General features: G+C 42.6%; 1 protein-coding gene across 1 annotated transcript in view; it reads right to left on the reverse strand.

Moving 5' to 3' along the window:
* The window catches only part of dip2ca (disco-interacting protein 2 homolog Ca), an 837941-nt gene that overhangs the window by 215083 nt on the left and 603026 nt on the right, over positions 1-19832 (reverse strand). Inside the window, exons 9-10 of the mRNA XM_084312140.1 lie at positions 18785-18982; positions 5137-5228 (exon numbers count right to left, since the gene is read on the reverse strand). Of these exons, the coding sequence (XP_084168266.1) occupies positions 5137-5228; positions 18785-18982 (290 nt within the window). The remainder of the gene's footprint in view (positions 1-5136; positions 5229-18784; positions 18983-19832) is intronic.

Here is a 19832-nt window from a genome sequence, read left to right on the forward strand (position 1 = left end):
ACGTGCTTCCTCCGACACACGTCCAGCCAATCACCGCTTCTTTTCACCTGGCAGCGCGGATTCTCATCGAGAGGGCGTAGCGTGTGGGAGGACCACACTATCCCCCTCGAGTCCTATCCGCGCTTAGCAGGCGCCCCGACCGAACTGTACGAGTCACTGTTTACAACGACCCGGACCCACCCCGCCAGCTTCTCCCACCCTCTAATACAGCCAATTGTATTAGTGCAGACGGCCAGCCAAGCTGGTAAAACCCCGGAGCTGTGAGCTGGATTCGAACAGGCGAATCCAGCTCACAGCTCCGGGGCTGGTGACGAACGCAATCTCCGCTCGGCCACCTAACCGCACTGTTTACTATTCCTGAGATTCCTGACTGATAATGGCAGCGCCCAGGCAGAGCACTCGCGTATTTCTCTTTTGTCGAGCGAAAAGAAAATAACGTTTTAGTTATGTCATTTGTGTTTTGGCTCAAAGATACTGGAGTCTAACGTTAACTACGAGGACTGTCACTCATCCAAATCCACTCGCCACCCGCGTAGAATGATACGAGGCGACACACAGCAAAAGGGACGGAACACTTTTTTCAACTACTTGGAGAGAGAATATACAGTACAACATGGAAATGAAACAAAGAAAATGTTTAAGGGGCTGCTGGACTAACTTTACATCTCGACAGACACTGGTGAGTGCAGTGATGTGAATGTAAATGAATGGAAACTCAAGTTCATCAACGCATTTTGACTACAAATCTGCCAGGGAATCTCATCAATACTAATCAAACAATATAAATATAGTCCTTTCATGCACAATTGATATCCTAACTATTCTAACGTTGCAATGCACGATTGATATCTTAAACAACGTTGCAAGACTGTTATAATGAAACGCTCCGGCGACAGATATCAAGGCTTTTCCTCAAGCACTTATTTTCAACCTAGAACCTAGACGTGCATGCGCACAACCTAAACGTGCATGCGCGCAACCTCCCCGAGCAATTAGGCACGGTGCATTTCTTATTACGTCGGGACATTTGTGTTTGTGATTTGTGTTTGTATCTAGACGGTGACCACATTGCTTAGCAGAGTTCAGTGATGTGAATGGAAACTGTCAAGTTGATCAACCGATTTTGAGTATCTGTATCTGGCTGCATGGGAGCAATTTTTTTCATCTTCAAGTAACTAAATAGTTACTTTTCACAGTAACGCATTACTTGTGGGTGTAAGTAACTAGTAACGTAACGGAGTTACTTTTGAAATGAGTAACTAGTAAAGTAACTGAGTTACTATTTTTCTGGTATCCGATCTTTTCAGGACCTATCCAACGGATTTGATCTCCCCGGAAACTCCTTTTTCTTTTATTTACAAATGAGAGCAGCTCTGAAGGCTCATGGAGTTCCATGGGACGCTCCACTAGAGCGACACCGGTTTCACAAATTATTTTATGACAGGGAGACACCGAGAGGCTTCGTCTCTGACTTTTATCGGCACTTACTTATGTCCTCATATAAGGACCTACCACTAGATACGATTTGGAGAAAGGATGTCCCTGAGTTGGATATAGATTTTGATTGGGATGCAGTCTGGGAAAATATTAGGCTATCATCACGCAACCCAGATCACCAACAGATTCATCTAAATTTTGTTCATAGGACTTATTTGACCCCCAGGCGATTTAACCTAATGGGTCTCAGACCTGACTCTCGATGTACCTTGTGTCCAAACGGTGCCATTGGAACATATATGCATATGTACTGGGAATGCCCTCCTGTTGAGATCTTCTGGGAAAATGTTACCTCTCAGTTATCAGAGATTTTCTCTTTGACCATACCGACCTTGCCTTCTGTATTATTGTTAAATGATGTTTCTCAATTGCCGACCTTTGTACATGTAAACAGACTCATTTTGGCTGGCCTAACGGCTGCCAAAAAGTTGATTGCCTCACGCTGGATACAATATTCATGTATGTTGGTGTTTTTTTTGTTTTTGTTTTATTTATTATTTTTCATTCTTTGGTGTCCTATGTATATTTTCTGACCCCCTTCTGGTCTGGGTCTGGTGGTCGTGGGCTCGGACTGGGGGGGGCCGTGGTTCGGGGTCTCTGCGGGTCGAGGCACTAAAGAGGCGTGGTGCTTTGGCTCGTGGGGGGGCCGGGCTGTGGGTCCTCCGGGGTTGTGGCTTGCGGCTGCCGGGCCTGGAGGTGGAGGGGGCTCGGGAAGCCCGTTTTATAGTAAATGTTTTATTTTCCTTATACTTTGTGACAAGTTATTTTGACTGGTTATGTATGTAAATGTATAATCTGTCTAATTTATTGTCTAATCATTGTTGTGTTAGTTTATGTTTTTGGATGTCGTTTGTGTATTATTGTTATTATTGTGTTGTGAGTTGTGTTGTTTCATGTTTGAAAAATGAAAAAAAAGAAGGGAGATCCCCCCTTGAATGGCCCTTCTAAGGTTTCTCTCCTCCACATTGCCTGTGGTGCATTTTTTCCTATTGCTAGGTTTTAGTGAGTTTTTCCTTACCTTAGCATGGGGTATGTCTGGGAGTGTTGCATTTATTTATTTTGCATTTATTTTAATTTTTTTTGACTTTATGGTGTTCTTGTTTGTTCTTGACTTATTGTGATGTTTCTTCTTGACTTGTTTAAAGAAGACGTGTCCGGCCCATGGGGACATTAACGTGTGTTGTTGGGCCTTACAAATAAATTTGATTTGATTTGATCACATTAACCATTATACTCATCCCATTAACCCTTACATACTCATCACATTAACCCTTACATACTTATCACATTAACCCTTACATACTCATCACATTAACCTGTTCCACCCGTGGAATATTTTAGCCTAAAATATATACCTAGGTAAATGGAATATTGCTCCACTTCTACAAGGTCCATTTGCATATTCTTGGTATCTAGGGACATCTATGGACATCAGGGAATATATTCACAGTGTCAGAAATATTGTGTCTATTACTAGGCTTGCATAAATTGTGATGAAACAAAGGAGAATATGAATTATGATTTTTCTTTGCATCTTTGACAGTGAATAACACCATGATAATAATGACCAAACTTAAAAAACTGCCACTGATCTCGTGCAGTACCCTCTTGAGATCATGTGTAAAAAAAATCGAAGGAAATTAATAAAGGGAAGATGATTAAACCGAAGGTTCTGTAGATACAGTACTGAATTCTCCCATCCGGACCAATGCAATTTGAAATATTATTATAGAATATAAAATATGATGCTTATAAATTACCTTATTATAGCCAATTCGCACATTTATATATATATATACATATTATCTTTCAAATGCCCGAGTTCAATTTGGATTTAGTATCACCAGGCATGCATAAGAACAGATAATGATATCTACTGTAATTTACAGTAGATTTACTTTTATTTTCACCACAGTGCAACCATTTTGAAACTAATTTCAGATCTAATTGTTGCTACATGCTAACAATAGGGAGGAGAAACTAACCTCTAAATAAATAATTCATTCAGAATGCTGAACTTTGAACCCCCACAGAACCTGCCAGGAAGTGTAGTTCGGAATAATTCCAACGCTGATCCACAGCTATGCATGCCCTCGACAAAATGGCAAAAAAAAACTACAATTCCCATGATTAAAAATTTCCAAAATGGTCGCCGTCTTGCAATTAACTTCAGCAAATAGAGAAGTTAAAACTATCTAATGGCACTTTTGACCTATTGCTAAACTAACGTATTGATGATAATATACATTCTACATGCTTTTGTGACATGTTAGTGATGTTAATACTTGAAAACGTTTGATAAAAAAATCGCAAAAAATATGCAACACTGAAAAATATTGATTTATGACCAGATGCCGTTTTGGGACCGGATCCGGTCCCGTCGGGTGGAACAGGTTCCGTACATACTCATCACATTAACCCTTACATACTCATCACATTAACCCCTACATGAATGAATGAATGAAAACTTTATTTAACAGATTGCAGAATGGGTACAATACAGTACGGCTCAATACACATACTCATCACATTAACCATTATACTCATCACATTAACACTTTGGTTGCCTTGGGTTAAATTAATGATATACCATAGGTTGCCGGCTCTATTTGTCTATGGAGAAGTACCCCTTCTTTGCATGGCTATAACTTTTTAAATTCTATTGCTACATTGCCATTATTAGGGCCCATTCAAAGTCCTATATGTATTGTTCATTGTGTAGCAACGTTAAACTTTTTCATTCACATATTCATAGTAAAGTATGGTCTAATGTATAAGTATGTTTTCATCTCTTTCTGCAGCTTTCTCCAGAACGTGATATATAGCCCCAAATGCATTATATTGATGATGCAATACAGTTTTATGGCAATCAGCGCGATATAAAAAATTCCAACTAGACGTACTTCTAGAAGTTACTACACGTCATCTGATGTTGACCGGATGGGCTAGGGGGCGTTTATAATTCCGTGGGCAGCGTTATACCAATCATCTAATGTGGGTCAAATGTTGATAATAGCAGTTAGTATCGAAGAGGGTAACGTTACACGCTGAAACTCACCCCAGTCTCCGCGCGCCGTTGGGCGATCATCGTCGAGTTGAAATCTTATCATTATGGGATGTAAATTTACCCGGTCCATCTCCAGCTTGTATAATGGTATATACGTCCAAATCATGTTGTTTATCGAGTTATTGGCAATCGATCACTGTGTAGTGTGACAAGCCAGAGTCGCGGGACCTATAGCGAGCGCCGGAAGTACTACGGTCGTCTAGGACAACCTCTATTCAACATCCTGTTTGGCGATTGCGCCGATCGGCCACCAGATGGCGCTCCTGAACCGCCAGAGAGCTCAGTGGGTCCTGCTGGTGGATCTCAGGCCAGCGGAGGGACATTATGAATCCGATCGCAGATTTTTGAAATATTGATATAAGGACGCTGTACAGCGTCCCCCGGCAACTTTAGCATGGCCAGCAAAGACGTGAAAAGACGTGTCCCGGCACTCAAAGTGTTAACCATTATACTCATCACATTAACCCTTACATACTCATCACATTAATAATTCCATCACGACTGGAGCTTCATGTCACTGACATGAAGAAATATGATTTCCTGTTGCTTTGTAGATCCATGTTTCCACTCACCCTGTCTCCAGCTCTGACCAGAGGCTCCTGTTTGGTTCCTATCTTGTGCAGGAGGTTGTAGGCCACCTTGATGCTTCTAGACCACAGCTTGCCTACAGGAGTGATCACAGATAAATGGTAAAATGGTGCATTTATATAGCAGCTTCTACCCAAAGCGATTTACAATTTGTTCCTCACATTTGACCCATTCACTCACACATTCACACACCGACGGCGGAGGCGACCGTGCAAGGTGCCAACCTGCTCATCAGGGGCAGTTAGGGGTTAAGTGTCTTGCTCAAGGACACTTCGACACGCTGCCCGGGAGGAGCGGGAATCGAACCGGGAACCTCCGGATTACCAGACCACTGCTCTACCTCCTGAGACACTGTCGCCCCTAGTTAACCCACACATGGTCTCATTCCAGTCACAGTTAAGACTGTATCGCTGTGATAATCAGATCAGTCACAGTTAAGACTGTATCACTGTGATAATCAGATCAAACCCTCACATCTCCAGTTATAGTGATTCTTGTGTTTTCACGCTCCTTTGGAACATGTTTTTTTACAAGAGTCCAGGAAACCTTTTTGAAATGCCATGTGTTGTTTCAAATATGCATGGTGTTACACCTGAAAACAATGCAGATTTTCTTAATTCCTTAAAAGTTACATTTCTAGAGACATGATTTTTTGTTTATCTGACAGATATGCCAAAGATTACTACTGCACTGACACAACCACTCAGGTAACACTCGGGTAACTCAGGTAAATGGCTTCCGGCATTCAAATATTTGAGGTGCGTTTGATCGTACCTTGCATCCAGGGGTGGACTGGTATGCAGATGATTACATGGTATTCATTACACCAAGCACACTCATGGCCAGACCTAGCACATTTGGTGCCCTAGGCAAGCTTCACCCTTGGCGCTTCACCCTTTTATTTATATATATATTATATAAATATATTATTATTATATATATATTATAATATTTTTTGCTGGATGTAGTTTTTGGTGCCACCCCTCTTGGTGGCGCTCTACGCAACCGCCTATGTCGTCTATAGGAAGCTCCGCCCCCGAGCACACTTCATACATTTGAGAGAATCTGAGTCATATACAGTACAGTCTTGTACAATGTACAAGTCAGCAAAGAGTTTCAAAGAAAGACAAGAACCACAGCACATCAGAAAAAAGCACAGGAAGTCATAAGATGTAAAAGTTTGTAATTTCTTATTCGTGTTTGGTACTTATTCAATGACAAGGTAACTTGAGCCATTATTTTGAACGGTGAACTGAACCAAACCTCTTACCTTTGACCCATTTAGATGAAAAATAGCACAGTGCCCTCCACACATTTTCTTTTAAAGGAAGTATTGGCAAATACAATTCAGTCAGATACAAATTAATACGAGAAGCAGTAGGGAACAAAAAGTGAAGAAATACAACTTCCACCAACTCCAACAACTCTGCACAGAGATTCAATTTATATCAATCTTCTTGTCAGACTCTGGGGAGGATGGCAAATATGTGTATTTCCCGATATGTTGGGAGCGTTCCTTTAAATTCTCCTACTTGATGTATTTATTTAAAGGTAGAATCTGTAATGTTGTCAAACAGCAACATATATTGGGTGTACGGGAGGAGGTTGCTGCTGCCACACCTCAGGCTCTGCCAAGAGAGGTCACAAACATGCAAACTGTCTAAACGCCTGTCTAGGGATGGGTACCGAATCCGGTATAGACAGGAGCTCGACCCCATTGACTTTGCATTGGTTTATGGTTAACTATCTGGAGCTAGTGTGAGGAACAGCATGGATTGTGGCTAACTATCTGGAGCTAGTATGAGGAACAACATGGATTGTAGCTAACTATCTGGAGCTAGTGTGAGGAACAGCATGGATTGTGGCTAACTATCTGGAGCTAGTATGAGGAACAGCATGGATTGTGGCTAACTATCTGGAGCTAGTGTGAGGAACAGCATGGTTTGTGGCTAACTATCTGGAGCTAGTGTGAGGAACAGCATGGTTTGTGGCTAACTATCTGGAGCTAGTATGAGGAACAGCATGGATTGTAGCTAACTATCTGGAGCTAGTGTGAGGAACAGCATGGATTGTGGCTAACTATCTGGAGCTAGTATGAGGAACAGCATGGATTGTGGCTAACTATCTGGAGCTAGTGTGAGGAACAGCATGGTTTGTGGCTAACTATCTGGAGCTAGTGTGAGGAACAGCATGGTTTGTGGCTAACTATCTGGAGCTAGTGTGAGGAACAGCATGGTTTGTGGCTAACTATCTGGAGCTAGTATGAGGAACAGCATGGATTGTGCTGAGGAAGGACTCTGCAGAACCTCATCATTAGTAAGTAAGAAATAGGGCAGCTAGGGTTCCAGCAATCACAACTATCCCATTTGCTGTTGCTTCTTGCACTGGTTCTGTTTGAGTTGTAATGTATGGAATGTAGTTAAAGGAACACGCCAACATTTTGGGAAATTAGCTTACCGTCTTCTCCAGAGAGAGAGACAAGATAGATAGATATCTGGCTGCACGTTAGCCTAGCTTAGCACAATGAATGGAAGTGGACATGGCCGGTTAGCCTCTAGAGGCATTGTCCAACTAACACCTCTCCCGAAGGCTAATCGGCACTGTCCGCAAGTAGAGAGAAGAGGCAAAAGGAGATATATATAGATTGAAATTCAGCACTGCACGCAGAATTTTGTACAGCACGGCACAGCACATACACACACAAACACACACACACAGACCGTCTCACCCTATTTCTTGCAAGCTCCTGAGGGCTGGCTGCAGACATGCCACAGTCTGGTAAGCCCTCAACATCTCCCCATCATCAGCTGCGTAGCGCCCTCCACACAGATCAATACGCTCAGACACACACCTCACACACACACACACACAGATGCACACAAACGCACACACTTACACGTAGATATGCGTACTACACACGTGTATGCACACACACAGACACACAAGTCATGTGCATGTGTCTATGTAAACTATGTAGACTCACCTGTTTTCATTGGCGTTTTGAGGCTTGGTAAGCCATACATCCCCGGTCATGTTGTGATTGTTTGTGTATGTATGTATTGTAGCTTTTGATTTTGTGTATACTGTATTTTGTATTTTTTGTATTTCTGTTTTTATATTGTAAAGCACTTTGGTGCAACTTTGGTTGGTGGATATATTCCTGTGGGGTCATGTTTGTTTGTGTTCCGGTGTGTGGGTTTTGTGTGTGTGTCAGTGACTGTGTGTGTGTGTGTGTGTGTGTGTGTGTGTGTGTGTGTGTGTGTGTGTGTGTGTGTGTGTGTGTGTGCGTGCGTGCGTGTGGTCCTCTTTGGTTAATTTAACTCAAGAGACCCTGTGCTTCTACATTCATAAGGGCCCCATAGCCTGGGCGTGGCTATAATCCTTAACCCTTTCACAACCACACTACAGGTTAACCCTTTCACTACCACACTACAGACGGTTAACCGTCTGTAGTGTGGTAGTGAAAGGGTTAACCTTCTGTAGTGTGGCTGTGAAAGGGTTAACCTTCTGTATTGTCGCAGTGAAAGGGTTAACCCTTTGGCAGTGTGATAGTGAAAGGATTAAACCCCCACCATCCCCTTTCTGCTGCCCGCTGGGAGACCAGGAGATTGGAGACTGGAACAGTACAGGGCGATGGCAAATGAAAGCTCATTGGATGACAGTTGTGGACATCAAAAAGAAAAGTTACTGGCGTCAAAAGGGCATGTGGTGTGGTGTGCGTTTGTGTGTATTGTCTCGTCTCCACTAGTCGGGGTTTAGCTGTGATTTTGCCTGTCTGGCACACAGTGAGCGTCTCTATTGTCTTTAGAACCTGGCCAGACCTGGCTGGACCCTGGCTGAGACAGATACTGTACCTTTCATAACCTGACCAGACCTGGCTGGACCCTGGCTGAGACAGACACCTTTCATAACCTGACCAGACCTGGCTGGACCCTGGCTGAGACAGATACCTTTCCTAACCTGACCAGACCTGGCTGGACCCTGGCTGAGACAGACACCTTTCATAACCTGACCAGACCTGGCTGGACCCTGGCTGAGACAGACACCTTTCATAACCTGACCAGACCTGGCTGGACCCTGGCTGAGACAGACACCTTTCATAACCTGACCAGACCTGGCTGGACCCTGGCTGAGACAGATACTGTACCTTTCATAACCTGACCAGACCTGGCTGGACCCTGGCTGAGACAGACACCTTTCATAACCTGACCAGACCTGGCTGGACCCTGGCTGAGACAGACACCTTTCATAACCTGACCAGACCTGGCTGGACCCTGGCTGAGACAGATACCTTTCATAACCTGACCAGACCTGGCTGGACCCTGGCTGAGACAGACACCTTTCATAACCTGACCAGACCTGGCTGGACCCTGGCTGAGACAGATACCTTTCCTAACCTGACCAGACCTGGCTGGACCCTGGCTGAGACAGACACCTTTCATAACCTGACCAGACCTGGCTGGACCCTGGCTGAGACAGATACCTTTCCTAACCTGACCAGACCTGGCTGGACCCTGGCTGAGACAGATACCTTTCCTAACCTGACCAGACCTGGCTGGACCCTGGCTGAGACAGACACCTTTCCTAACCTGACCAGACCTGGCTGGACCCTGGCTGAGACAGATACCTTTCATAACCTGACCAGACCTGGCTGGACCCTGGCTGAGACAGATACCTTTCATAACCTGACCAGACCTGGCTGGACCCTGGCTGAGACAGATACTGTACCTTTCATAACCTGACCAGACCTGGCTGGACCCTGGCTGAGACAGACACCTTTCATAACCTGACCAGACCTGGCTGGACCCTGGCTGAGACAGACACCTTTCATAACCTGACCAGACCTGGCTGGACCCTGGCTGAGACAGACACCTTTCACAACCTGAGCCAAACCATACCACGCTCGACCATGCCTAGCCCCAGACATAGCTAATGGAGACAAGGCATTATGAATGTGTTCCAAGTAAAATATATATATATATTAAAATGGAAAATATACTACTATTTTAAGTCAACATACCTTGAGGCACTGCAGAATGCACCATGTGGGCTAAAGTCACACTTTAAACATTATCTATAATGTAAACACTGCTTCATATAAAGTGCCTGAAATAATCATTATTGTCTCTCAACCAATGACTGATTTACCTTGATAGAGTATATTGTAACATTAAAGGGGACCTATTGTGAAAATGGCCCTTTCCTGTGTTGTTTTAACAGAAAGAGGGGTTGTCCCAACGCTGAGAAAATTTTTAATATGTGCATTGTGCCTTTTTGCAGTTCAGCTGTGACATGAACCCTCCCTCTTGAAACGAGCCATTCAGAATTACAGCCACAATCGCCCTAGTTAATAATGTGCGTGTATGTGCTTGTGAAGATATCGTCATACTGTATGGCGGGACAAAACCTCATAACTCCAAAAACCCAACTTTTCAGCAGATGAAAAAAACGAACACAGATTTGAGGGTGAATAGAGTTAGGAGGTTTAGACAGATGACCGGTTTAATGCTTTCCCATTGTTTAAACTTTTTAAAACCCACACACATATGGAGGATGATCTACGGAGTTGATTTATATAAAAAAATATATATATTTAAAATGGAGTTATGAGGTTTTGTCCCGCCAGCAGCGATATGATATATGCGTGTACAAGATGGCGGCTTGCATGTACATCTTCTCTTTTCTACCTAACGTTGAACCTAAAATATATATATATATATATATATACCGTATATATATTCTTTTTTAATTATATTTTTCCCCCTTCTTTTTTCATTTTTCTCCCATCCCAATGTTAGTCGTTATGCCAATTCCCAATCCCCTTCCTGGTCGTTGCGCACCCTACCCCCTACCGTCTGTCTGGGAGGGCGGAGACTATCACATGCTTCCTCCGACACATGTGTAGCCAGCCTCCCGCGGAGAGTGTAACGTGTGGAAGGTCACACTACCTCTCCCAGATCCTTCCCTTGCTGTGCAGGCGCCCCGACCGAACTGTAGGAGTCGCTGTTTACAACGACCAGGACCCACCCACGCTGGCTTCCCACCCGCTAACACTGCCAATTGTGTTAGTATGGACGGTCGGCCAAGCCGGAGGCACCACAGCCGGATTCGATCCCACTGGCTCTGTGGTGGTAGACAGACGCTTAGTCCGCTGCGCTACCCGGCCGCTCCCTAAAATATATTTCTGACAAAATGTCTAATGACTAGTGTTGTGCTAGTTACTGAAAAATAGTAACTCAGTTACTTTACTAGTTACTCATTTAAAAAGTAACTCCGTTACGTTACTAGTTACTTACACCCAAAAGTAATGCGTTACTGTGAAAAGTAACTATTTAGTTACTTGAAGAAGAAAAAAATTGCTCCCATGCAGCCAGATACAGATACTCAAAATCTGTTGATCAACTTGACAGTTTCCATTCACATCACTGAACTCTGCTAAGCAATGTGGTCTAGATAAACACAAATCTGACACAAACACAAATGTCCCGACGTAATAAGAAATGCACCGTGCCTAATTGCTCGGGGAGGTTGCGCGCATGCACGTTTAGGTTGAGCGCATGCACGTTCTAGGTTGAGCGCATGCACGTTCTAGGTTGAGCGCATGCACGTTCTAGGTTCTAGGTTAGGAACAGCCTTGATATCTGTCGCCGGAGCGTTTCATTAACAGTCTTGCAACGTTGTTTAAGATATCAATCGTGCATTGCAACGTTAGAATAGTTAGGATATCAATTGTGCATGAAAGGACTATATTTATATTGTTTGATTAGTATTGATGAGATTCCCTGGCAGATTTGTAGTCAGAAATGCGTTGATCAACTTGAGTTTCCATTCATTTACATTCACATCACTGCACTCACCAGTGTCTGTCGAGATGTAAAGTTAGTCCTGCAGCCCCTTAAACATTTTCTTTGTTTCATTTCCATGTTGTACTGTATATTCTCTCTCCAAGTAGTTGAAAAAAGTTTTCCGTGCCATTTGCTGTGTGTCGCCTCGTATCATTCTACGCGGGTGGCGAGTGGATTTGGATGAGTCCTCGTAGTTAACGTTATACTCCAGTATCTTTGAGCCAAAACACAAATGACATAACTAAAACGTTATTTTCTTTTCGCTCGACAAAAGAGAAATACGCGAGTAGCTGCCTGGGCGCTGCCATTATCAGTCAGGAATCTCAGGAATAGTAAACAAAACACGCCCCCAGCATAGCGTTTCCTCGCAGCCAGGCAGACAGGATATGAGGATAATAATAATAATAATAATAATAATAATAATCACTACCGCTCGCTATCAATCTACGCCGTATATAACGCAAATAATGCAGTGACGAACCATTCAGTAACGTAAGTAGCGTTACTGAATTTGAAAAGTAATGCGTTAGAGTACTATTTATCGCAAAAAGTAACTTTGTTACTGTAATGCGTTACTTTGTAACGCGTTAGTCCCAACACTGCTAATGACAAGATTGCTATACTATTGCTGGATCATATATATAAAGGGATCATCCCTATGTTCCCCGGGTTCTATGTTCCCCCGGTTCTATGTTCCCCCGGTTCTATGTTCCCTGCAAAAAAAAAAAAAAGAAAAACTCCAAGTTCCCCGCTCCCGAAATAAAGGTTCTATGTTCCCCGGTTCCGCCCGCTCCCGAACAAAAAAAGGGTTGTATGTTCCCCGCTGAAATAAAGGTTCTATATTCCCACCAAGGCTGCCCGTAAGAGCGCACCGGCTACCGGCGGTGCAACAGATTTGCACGTAGGCCTATCAAAGATAATATTGTAGCGTTCTGTCATACCGCCATTGAAGAATGAAAAGAGTCTTATGTTTCTTTCGTGTCGTTTAATTCCAGACTCAACCGTTACATACAGATCCAAAACACTTCGCTTGTTATGTCCACAGCTGTTCTCTCGCGTGTAACCATGACAACAACATAACTTCCGGTGCCCCTCCTATATATCCCGGGGGGGAACAACAGTTTCATATTAACACTTTAATCGCCAAAAACGCTGGAACACGTCTTTCCCCGCCATGCTCATTCTGCCAAAGACGCTGGACCACGTCTTTGATATCAATATTTCAAAAATCTGTGATCGAAATCATATTTCTCCCCCGGAGACCTGAGATCTACTGTTGAGCCCCTCTCAACTCTCCAACGGTTCAAGAGCGCCATCTGGTGGCCGATCGGCGGATCGCCCAGGGCGGAAACAGGAAATGAAAGCTGGTGCTCATTTCAATTCGGTCCGATCACTCGGTAATAGTCTCAGGACTCGAGCTGATCACAACGGATAGCAATCCGTTACCAATAACTCGATAAACAACATGATTTGGACGTATATACTATTATACAACCTGGAAATGGATCGGATATTTCTACATCCCATAATAGGAAAATGTCTGTTCCACGCTCATCGCCCAACGGCGCGAGGAAGATACGGTAAGATTCAACGTTATTTTTCAATGTGTTCGATACTAACTGCTCTAATGATCATATCACCCACACTAGATGAATCATATAACGTTGGCCACGGAATTATAAACGACCCCCACCCCCAGCCGGTCATCATCAGATCATACTTAGTAACTTCTAGAAGCACGTCCAGTTGACATTTTTTATCTTGCGCAGATTCCTACCAAACTGTATTTGATCATCAATATAATGCATTTAGGGCTATAAATCAAGTTCTGGAGAAAGCTGCAGAAAACGATAAAAACATACTTATACTTTAGACCGTATTTTAGTATGAATATGTGAATGAAAAAGTATAACGTTGCTACACCCTGAACAATAGATATAGGACGTTGAATGGGCCATAGTAATGTCAATTTAGCAATACAATTTAAAAAGTTATAGCCCTGCAAAGAAGGGGAACTTCTCCATGTTAAATAGGGCTGGCGAAGGATGGTAAATTATGAATTTAACCATGGCGATCAAAGTGTTAATGTACTTATATACAGGTTCGGAGAGATTGCGCTATCGGGAAATGTCCGCCAGTCACTCGAGTATTTTAAAGTGTTATTGATTGTACGGTGTACCACAGTTTTATATTAATTAATTTCTAGCCGAGAGAGCGAGAGTCGAGAGAGAGAGAGAGCCGAGAGAGAGAGCCGAGAGAGAGTGAGAGCCGAGAGCCGAGAGAGAGCGAAAGCCGAGAGAGAGCCGTGTGTGTGTGTGTGTGTGTGTGTGTGTGTGTGTGTGTGTGTGTATGTGTAAGCAATAAAAGCTTATTTTGGATTGATTATCGCTTATCTGGTCGGCCTGTTTGAGGACACCAACCTGTGCGCGATCCGAGAGAACAGCTGTGTGGACATAACAAGCGAAGTGTTTTGGACCTGTATGTAACGGTTGAGTCTGGAATTAAATGACACAAAAGAAACAAAACTCTCCTCATTATTCAATGACGGTATGACAGAACGCTACAATATTATCTTTGATAGGCCTACGTGATGTTGGCTATCTTGGTAAGACCCATTTATAATACTATGGTGTATTGAACATATTATCTTTGATAGGCCTACGTGCGAATATGTTGCACCATCTATCTACACCCTCACACAACTCTGTCGCTTTTTCGGGAGTAGCGGGGAACATAGGACCTTTTTTTTGTCGTGACGTGTACGTTTGAGAACACTACCGTAATGACAGAGAATGAAGCAAGCTGACATGGTCGGCCCCCACACAACTCGTCGCTTTTTCGGGAGCGGCGAACATAGAACCCGGGGAACATAGAACCCGGGGATTCCCTATATAAATATGAGTCATATTTGATCGGCAATGTCTAGTCTGATACGAAAACTATTGTATTTGTACGATAAAAGCAGCTTACTTGTTATAGGCACAGAAACAGCCCATTGAGAACAGGACTGAAACATATAGAGGCTTCTAGAATGCATGATCTAGAAAAAGTGTGTTCTTAATTTTACTTTTTTTAAGCAAAAACAACCTTAACACAATGGCGCCCGATCTCCGTGTTCCGATTCCACCCGTTGTGGACAGAAGCACAGATATATCCGTGGCAAGTTGTTTTAGCTTTTATTCCATTTTAATAACCTATTCAAGGTCAGCGAGATGCACTGCAGATGTACCCTACTCTTTGAATTCGAGAAAGTGCAATACCGGCCAGATCCTCTTAGGGGCGTTATCGCAATAATGCAGTGTGCTCTGTGGCTGAACGGAGCATAATTTTTTTTTACTTTCAATGGAGTTTTCAGTTAGCTGGATTCTGGATGTGCAGCATGTAGCTTGGATTACGTTTTGGATTGCGGATTTCACTATGCAATAAGGGGATTTATCATCAGCCAATGGACATATCGATCGACCAGATGGCAATCGATAACGGGGACATGCTCGGGGGGATCCAACCGGCTCATGGTAAGATCTTTTTCACGTAAATTACAGCACTAAAATATGTCCCCTTTTTTGTATCCACTTTTTCTCCTTATTTTCAATTTCGTGTATCCAATTCTCCCCTCCCCTGTCTTGAACGTTGCTCGACTATGCCCCCCACTGGTCGGTTGTAGAGAGGATAGAAGCCTTGCATCACGTGTCCCCTCCGGTATACGAGGAGGCAGCCTGTCACATCTTTTCGCCTGCCAGCGCGGACTCTCAGTGGCAAGGTGTAACACATGGGAGGCTCACACTACCCCCGCTACTTCCTGTCTCTGCTGTGCAGGCGTCTCCCAACCGACCTGTAGGGGTCGCTGTCCACAATGTCCAATCCCCACCCATCGACTTCCCACCCGCTGACTCTGCCAAATGCGCCAGTAGACGGCCGGCCCAAGCCGAAGGCAATGCTGAGACTGGGATTCGATACCGGAGTCTCTTGCATTGGTGACGAGCGCAATCTCCGCTACGCCACCCAGCCTCAACAAATATATCCCCTTTAAGGGAACAATCTACACTTACCCTTCAGCTTTTTCATCATTTGCATTCCTCACGGGACACAACAGGTGCAGCTAGCTGTTTCAATAGGCTAAATTAAAAGCTATTATTAAAGCTAATATACATTTAAATAACAACATTCTGTACAGTTATGATATGTAGGCTTAAATAACAACATTCTGTACAGTTATGATATGTAGGCCTAAATAACATTCTGTACAGTTATGATATGTAGGCCTAAATAACAACATTCTGTACAGTTATGATATGTAGGCTTAAATAACATTCTGTACAGTTATGATATGTAGGCTTAAATAACAACATTCTGTACAGTTACGATATGTAGACCTAAATAACAACATTCTGTACAGTTATGATATGTAGGCTTAAATAACAAATGTCTGTACAGTTGTGATATGTAGGCTTAAATAACAACATTCTGTACAGTTATGATATGTAGGCTTAAATAACAACATTCTGTACAGTTATGGTATGTAGGCCTAAATAACAGTTAGGGTATGTAGGCCTAAATAACAATTAGGGTATGTAGGCCTAAATAACAGTTAGGGTATGTAGGCCTAAATAAGTTAGGGTATGTAGACCTAAATAACAGTTAGGGTATGTAGGCCTAAATAACAGTTAGGGTATGTAGGCTAAATAAGTTAGGGTATGTAGGCCTAAATAACAGTTAGGGTATGTAGGCCTAACTGGTATGTAGGTCTAAATAACAGTTAGGGTATGTAGGCCTACATAACAGTTAGGGTATGTAGGCCTAAATAACAGTTAGGGTATGTAGGTCTAAATTACAGTTAGGGCATGTAGGTCTAAATAACAGTTACTGTAGGGTATGTAGGTCTAAATAACAGTTAGGGTATGTAGGCCTAAATAACAGTTAGGGTATGCAGGCCTAAATAACAGTTAGGGTATGCAGGCCTAAATAACAGTTAGGGTATGTATGCCTAAATAACAGTTAGGGTATGTAGGCCTAAATAACAGTTAGGGTATGTAGGCCTAAATAACAGTTAGGGTATGTAGGTCTAAATAACAGTTAGGGTATGTAGGCCTAAATAACAGTTAGGGTATGTAGACCTAAATAACAGTTAGGGTATGTAGGTCTAAATAACAGTTAGGGTATGTAGGCCTAAATAACAGTTAGGGTATGTAGGTCTAAATAACAGTTACTGTAGGGTATGTAGGTCTAAATAACAGTTACTGTAGGGTATGTAGGCCTAAATAACAGTTAGGGTATGCAGGCCTAAATAACAGTTAGGGTATGTAGGCCTAAATAACAGTTAGGGTATGTAGGCCTAAATAACAGTTAGGGTATGTAGGCCTAAATAACAGTTAGGGTATGTAGGCCTAAATAACAGTTAGGGTATGTAGGCCTAAATAACAGTTAGGGTATGTAGGCCTAAATAACAGTTAGGGTATGTAGGCCTAAATAACAGTTATAGTATGTAGGCCTAAATAACAGTTAGGGTATGTAGACCTAAATAACAGTTAGAGTATGTAGGTCTAAATAACAGTTACTGTAGGGTATGTAGGTCTAAATAACAGTTAGGGTATGTAGGCCTAAATAACAGTTAGGGTATGCAGGCCTAAATAACAGTTAGGGTATGCAGGCCTAAATAACAGTTAGGGTATGTAGGCCTAAATAACAGTTAGGGTATGTAGGCCTAAATAACAGTTAGGGTATGTATGCCTAAATAACAGTTAGGGTATGTAGGCCTAAATAACAGTTAGGGTATGTAGGCCTAAATAACAGTTAGGGTATGTAGGCCTAAATAACAGTTAGGGTATGTAGGCCTAAATAACAGTTATAGTATGTAGGCCTAAATAACAGTTAGAGTATGTAGGCCTAAATAACAGTTACTGTAGGGTATGTAGGTCTAAATAACAGTTACTGTAGGGTATGTAGGTCTAAATAACAGTTACTGTAGGGTATGTAGGTCTAAATAACAGTTAGGGTATGTAGGCCTAAATAACAGTTAGGGTATGCAGGCCTAAATAACAGTTAGGGTATGCAGGCCTAAATAACAGTTAGGGTATGTAGGCCTAAATAACAGTTAGGGTATGTAGGTCTAAATAACAGTTAGGGCATGTAGGTCTAAATAACAGTTACTGTAGGGTATGTAGGTCTAAATAATAGTTACTGTAGGGTATGTAGGTCTAAATAACAGTTACTGTAGGGTATGTAGGCCTAAATAACAGTTAGGGTATGTAGGCCTAAATAACAGTTAGGGTATGTAGGCCTAAATAACAGTTAGGGTATGTAGGCCTAAATAACAGTTAGGGTATGTAGGCCTAAATAACAGTTAGGGTATGTAGGCCTAAATAACAGTTAGAGTATGTATGACTAAATAACAGTTAGGGTATGTAGACCTAAATAACAGTTCGAGTATGTAGGCCTAAATAACAGTTAGAGTATGTAGGCCTAACTAACAGTTAGAGTATGTAGGCCTAAATAACAGTTAGGGTATGTAGGGTGTAGGCCTAAATAACAGTTAGGGTATGCAGGCCTAACTAACAGTTATAGTATGTAGGCCTAAATAACAGTTAGAGTATGTATGACTAAATAACAGTTAGGGTATGTAGACCTAAATAACAGTTATAGTATGTAGGCCTAAATAACAGTTAGAGTATGTAGGCCTAAATAACAGTTAGGGTATGTAGGGTGTAGGCCTAAATAACAGTTAGGGTATGCAGGCCTAACTAACAGTGACGGTATGTCCACAGGCAGTCCTCCCGCTCGGTGGTCTTACCGTAGGTGAGGACGTAGAGTGGCTTGCCGTTGGTGTCCATGGTGGACAGACAGGGGGCCTTCGGGGAGATGGTGCCCCACCTCTGCAGGGCGGCCTCCAGAGACGGGGGCCAGTTGGTCACGACCCCCAGCGGCTCCCCACGCATGGCGGTCATCTGGGCCCCCTCCGCCTTGGGCAGGTTGGGGTCTGGCTGCTGGACTGGAAGGGGTTTGGTGGAAGAGGGGTATAGATATGATCACATGGTGTGTGTTAGTTTTACCAGTGACGTTGGCAGGTGAATAAGCATCAGTCCTTTAGGTTCAACTAGATCCACTGATTGATTTTAATTTATTTATGGATCTAAAGACACAACAAATCCAAGGATTGGCCTTTTTTTTTGTTTTGTTACTATATATATATATTCATATTTTTTACCTTTTATATAGATTCTCTCTCTTTGTAAAGTGTCATTGAGTCTGAGAAAGGCGCTTCTCTCTTTAAATACAATTTATTATTATTATTATTATTATTATTATTATGACATGCAAAAGTGACACTTATTTCCAGCATGGTCCCCGATGTTGGAAATAAGTGTCGTTACTTTTGCATGTCATCCCTTGGATTTGTTGTGTCTTTGGATGACTGAACACGTGAACATTATGGGAAATGCACTTACCGTCTTCTTCAGAGTCAGACACGAACATACTGTTGACACCAATTTCCTCTCTGTGCGTTCAGTAGAAAGCTATCCGACTGCAAGCTAGCAGTCAGAGAGGAAATTGGTATCTTTAATATTGGTGCATTTCCCATAATATCGGAGTGTTCATTTAAGTTCTTTACTCAATATTTCAACAGCAGAGATGATAATGTCCAAAAATATATATTTGCTTCATTTAAGCAATATTATTATGTTGGCTAACAATTTCAACAATATACAAAAATGACAAATGTCAAATGGCAGATCTGAAAAGTCAAAATGAAAGTGTCAGTTATAGGATCTAAAAACCACTGTGTAATAATGTCCGACCCTGCGGCAACGTGTGACGAAAACAAACTAGAGGGGAAAAAC

The sequence above is a fragment of the Notolepis coatsorum genome (assembly GCF_963971535.1).
Source record: "Notolepis coatsorum genome assembly, chromosome: 4".
Taxonomy (NCBI): domain Eukaryota; kingdom Metazoa; phylum Chordata; class Actinopteri; order Aulopiformes; family Paralepididae; genus Notolepis; species Notolepis coatsorum.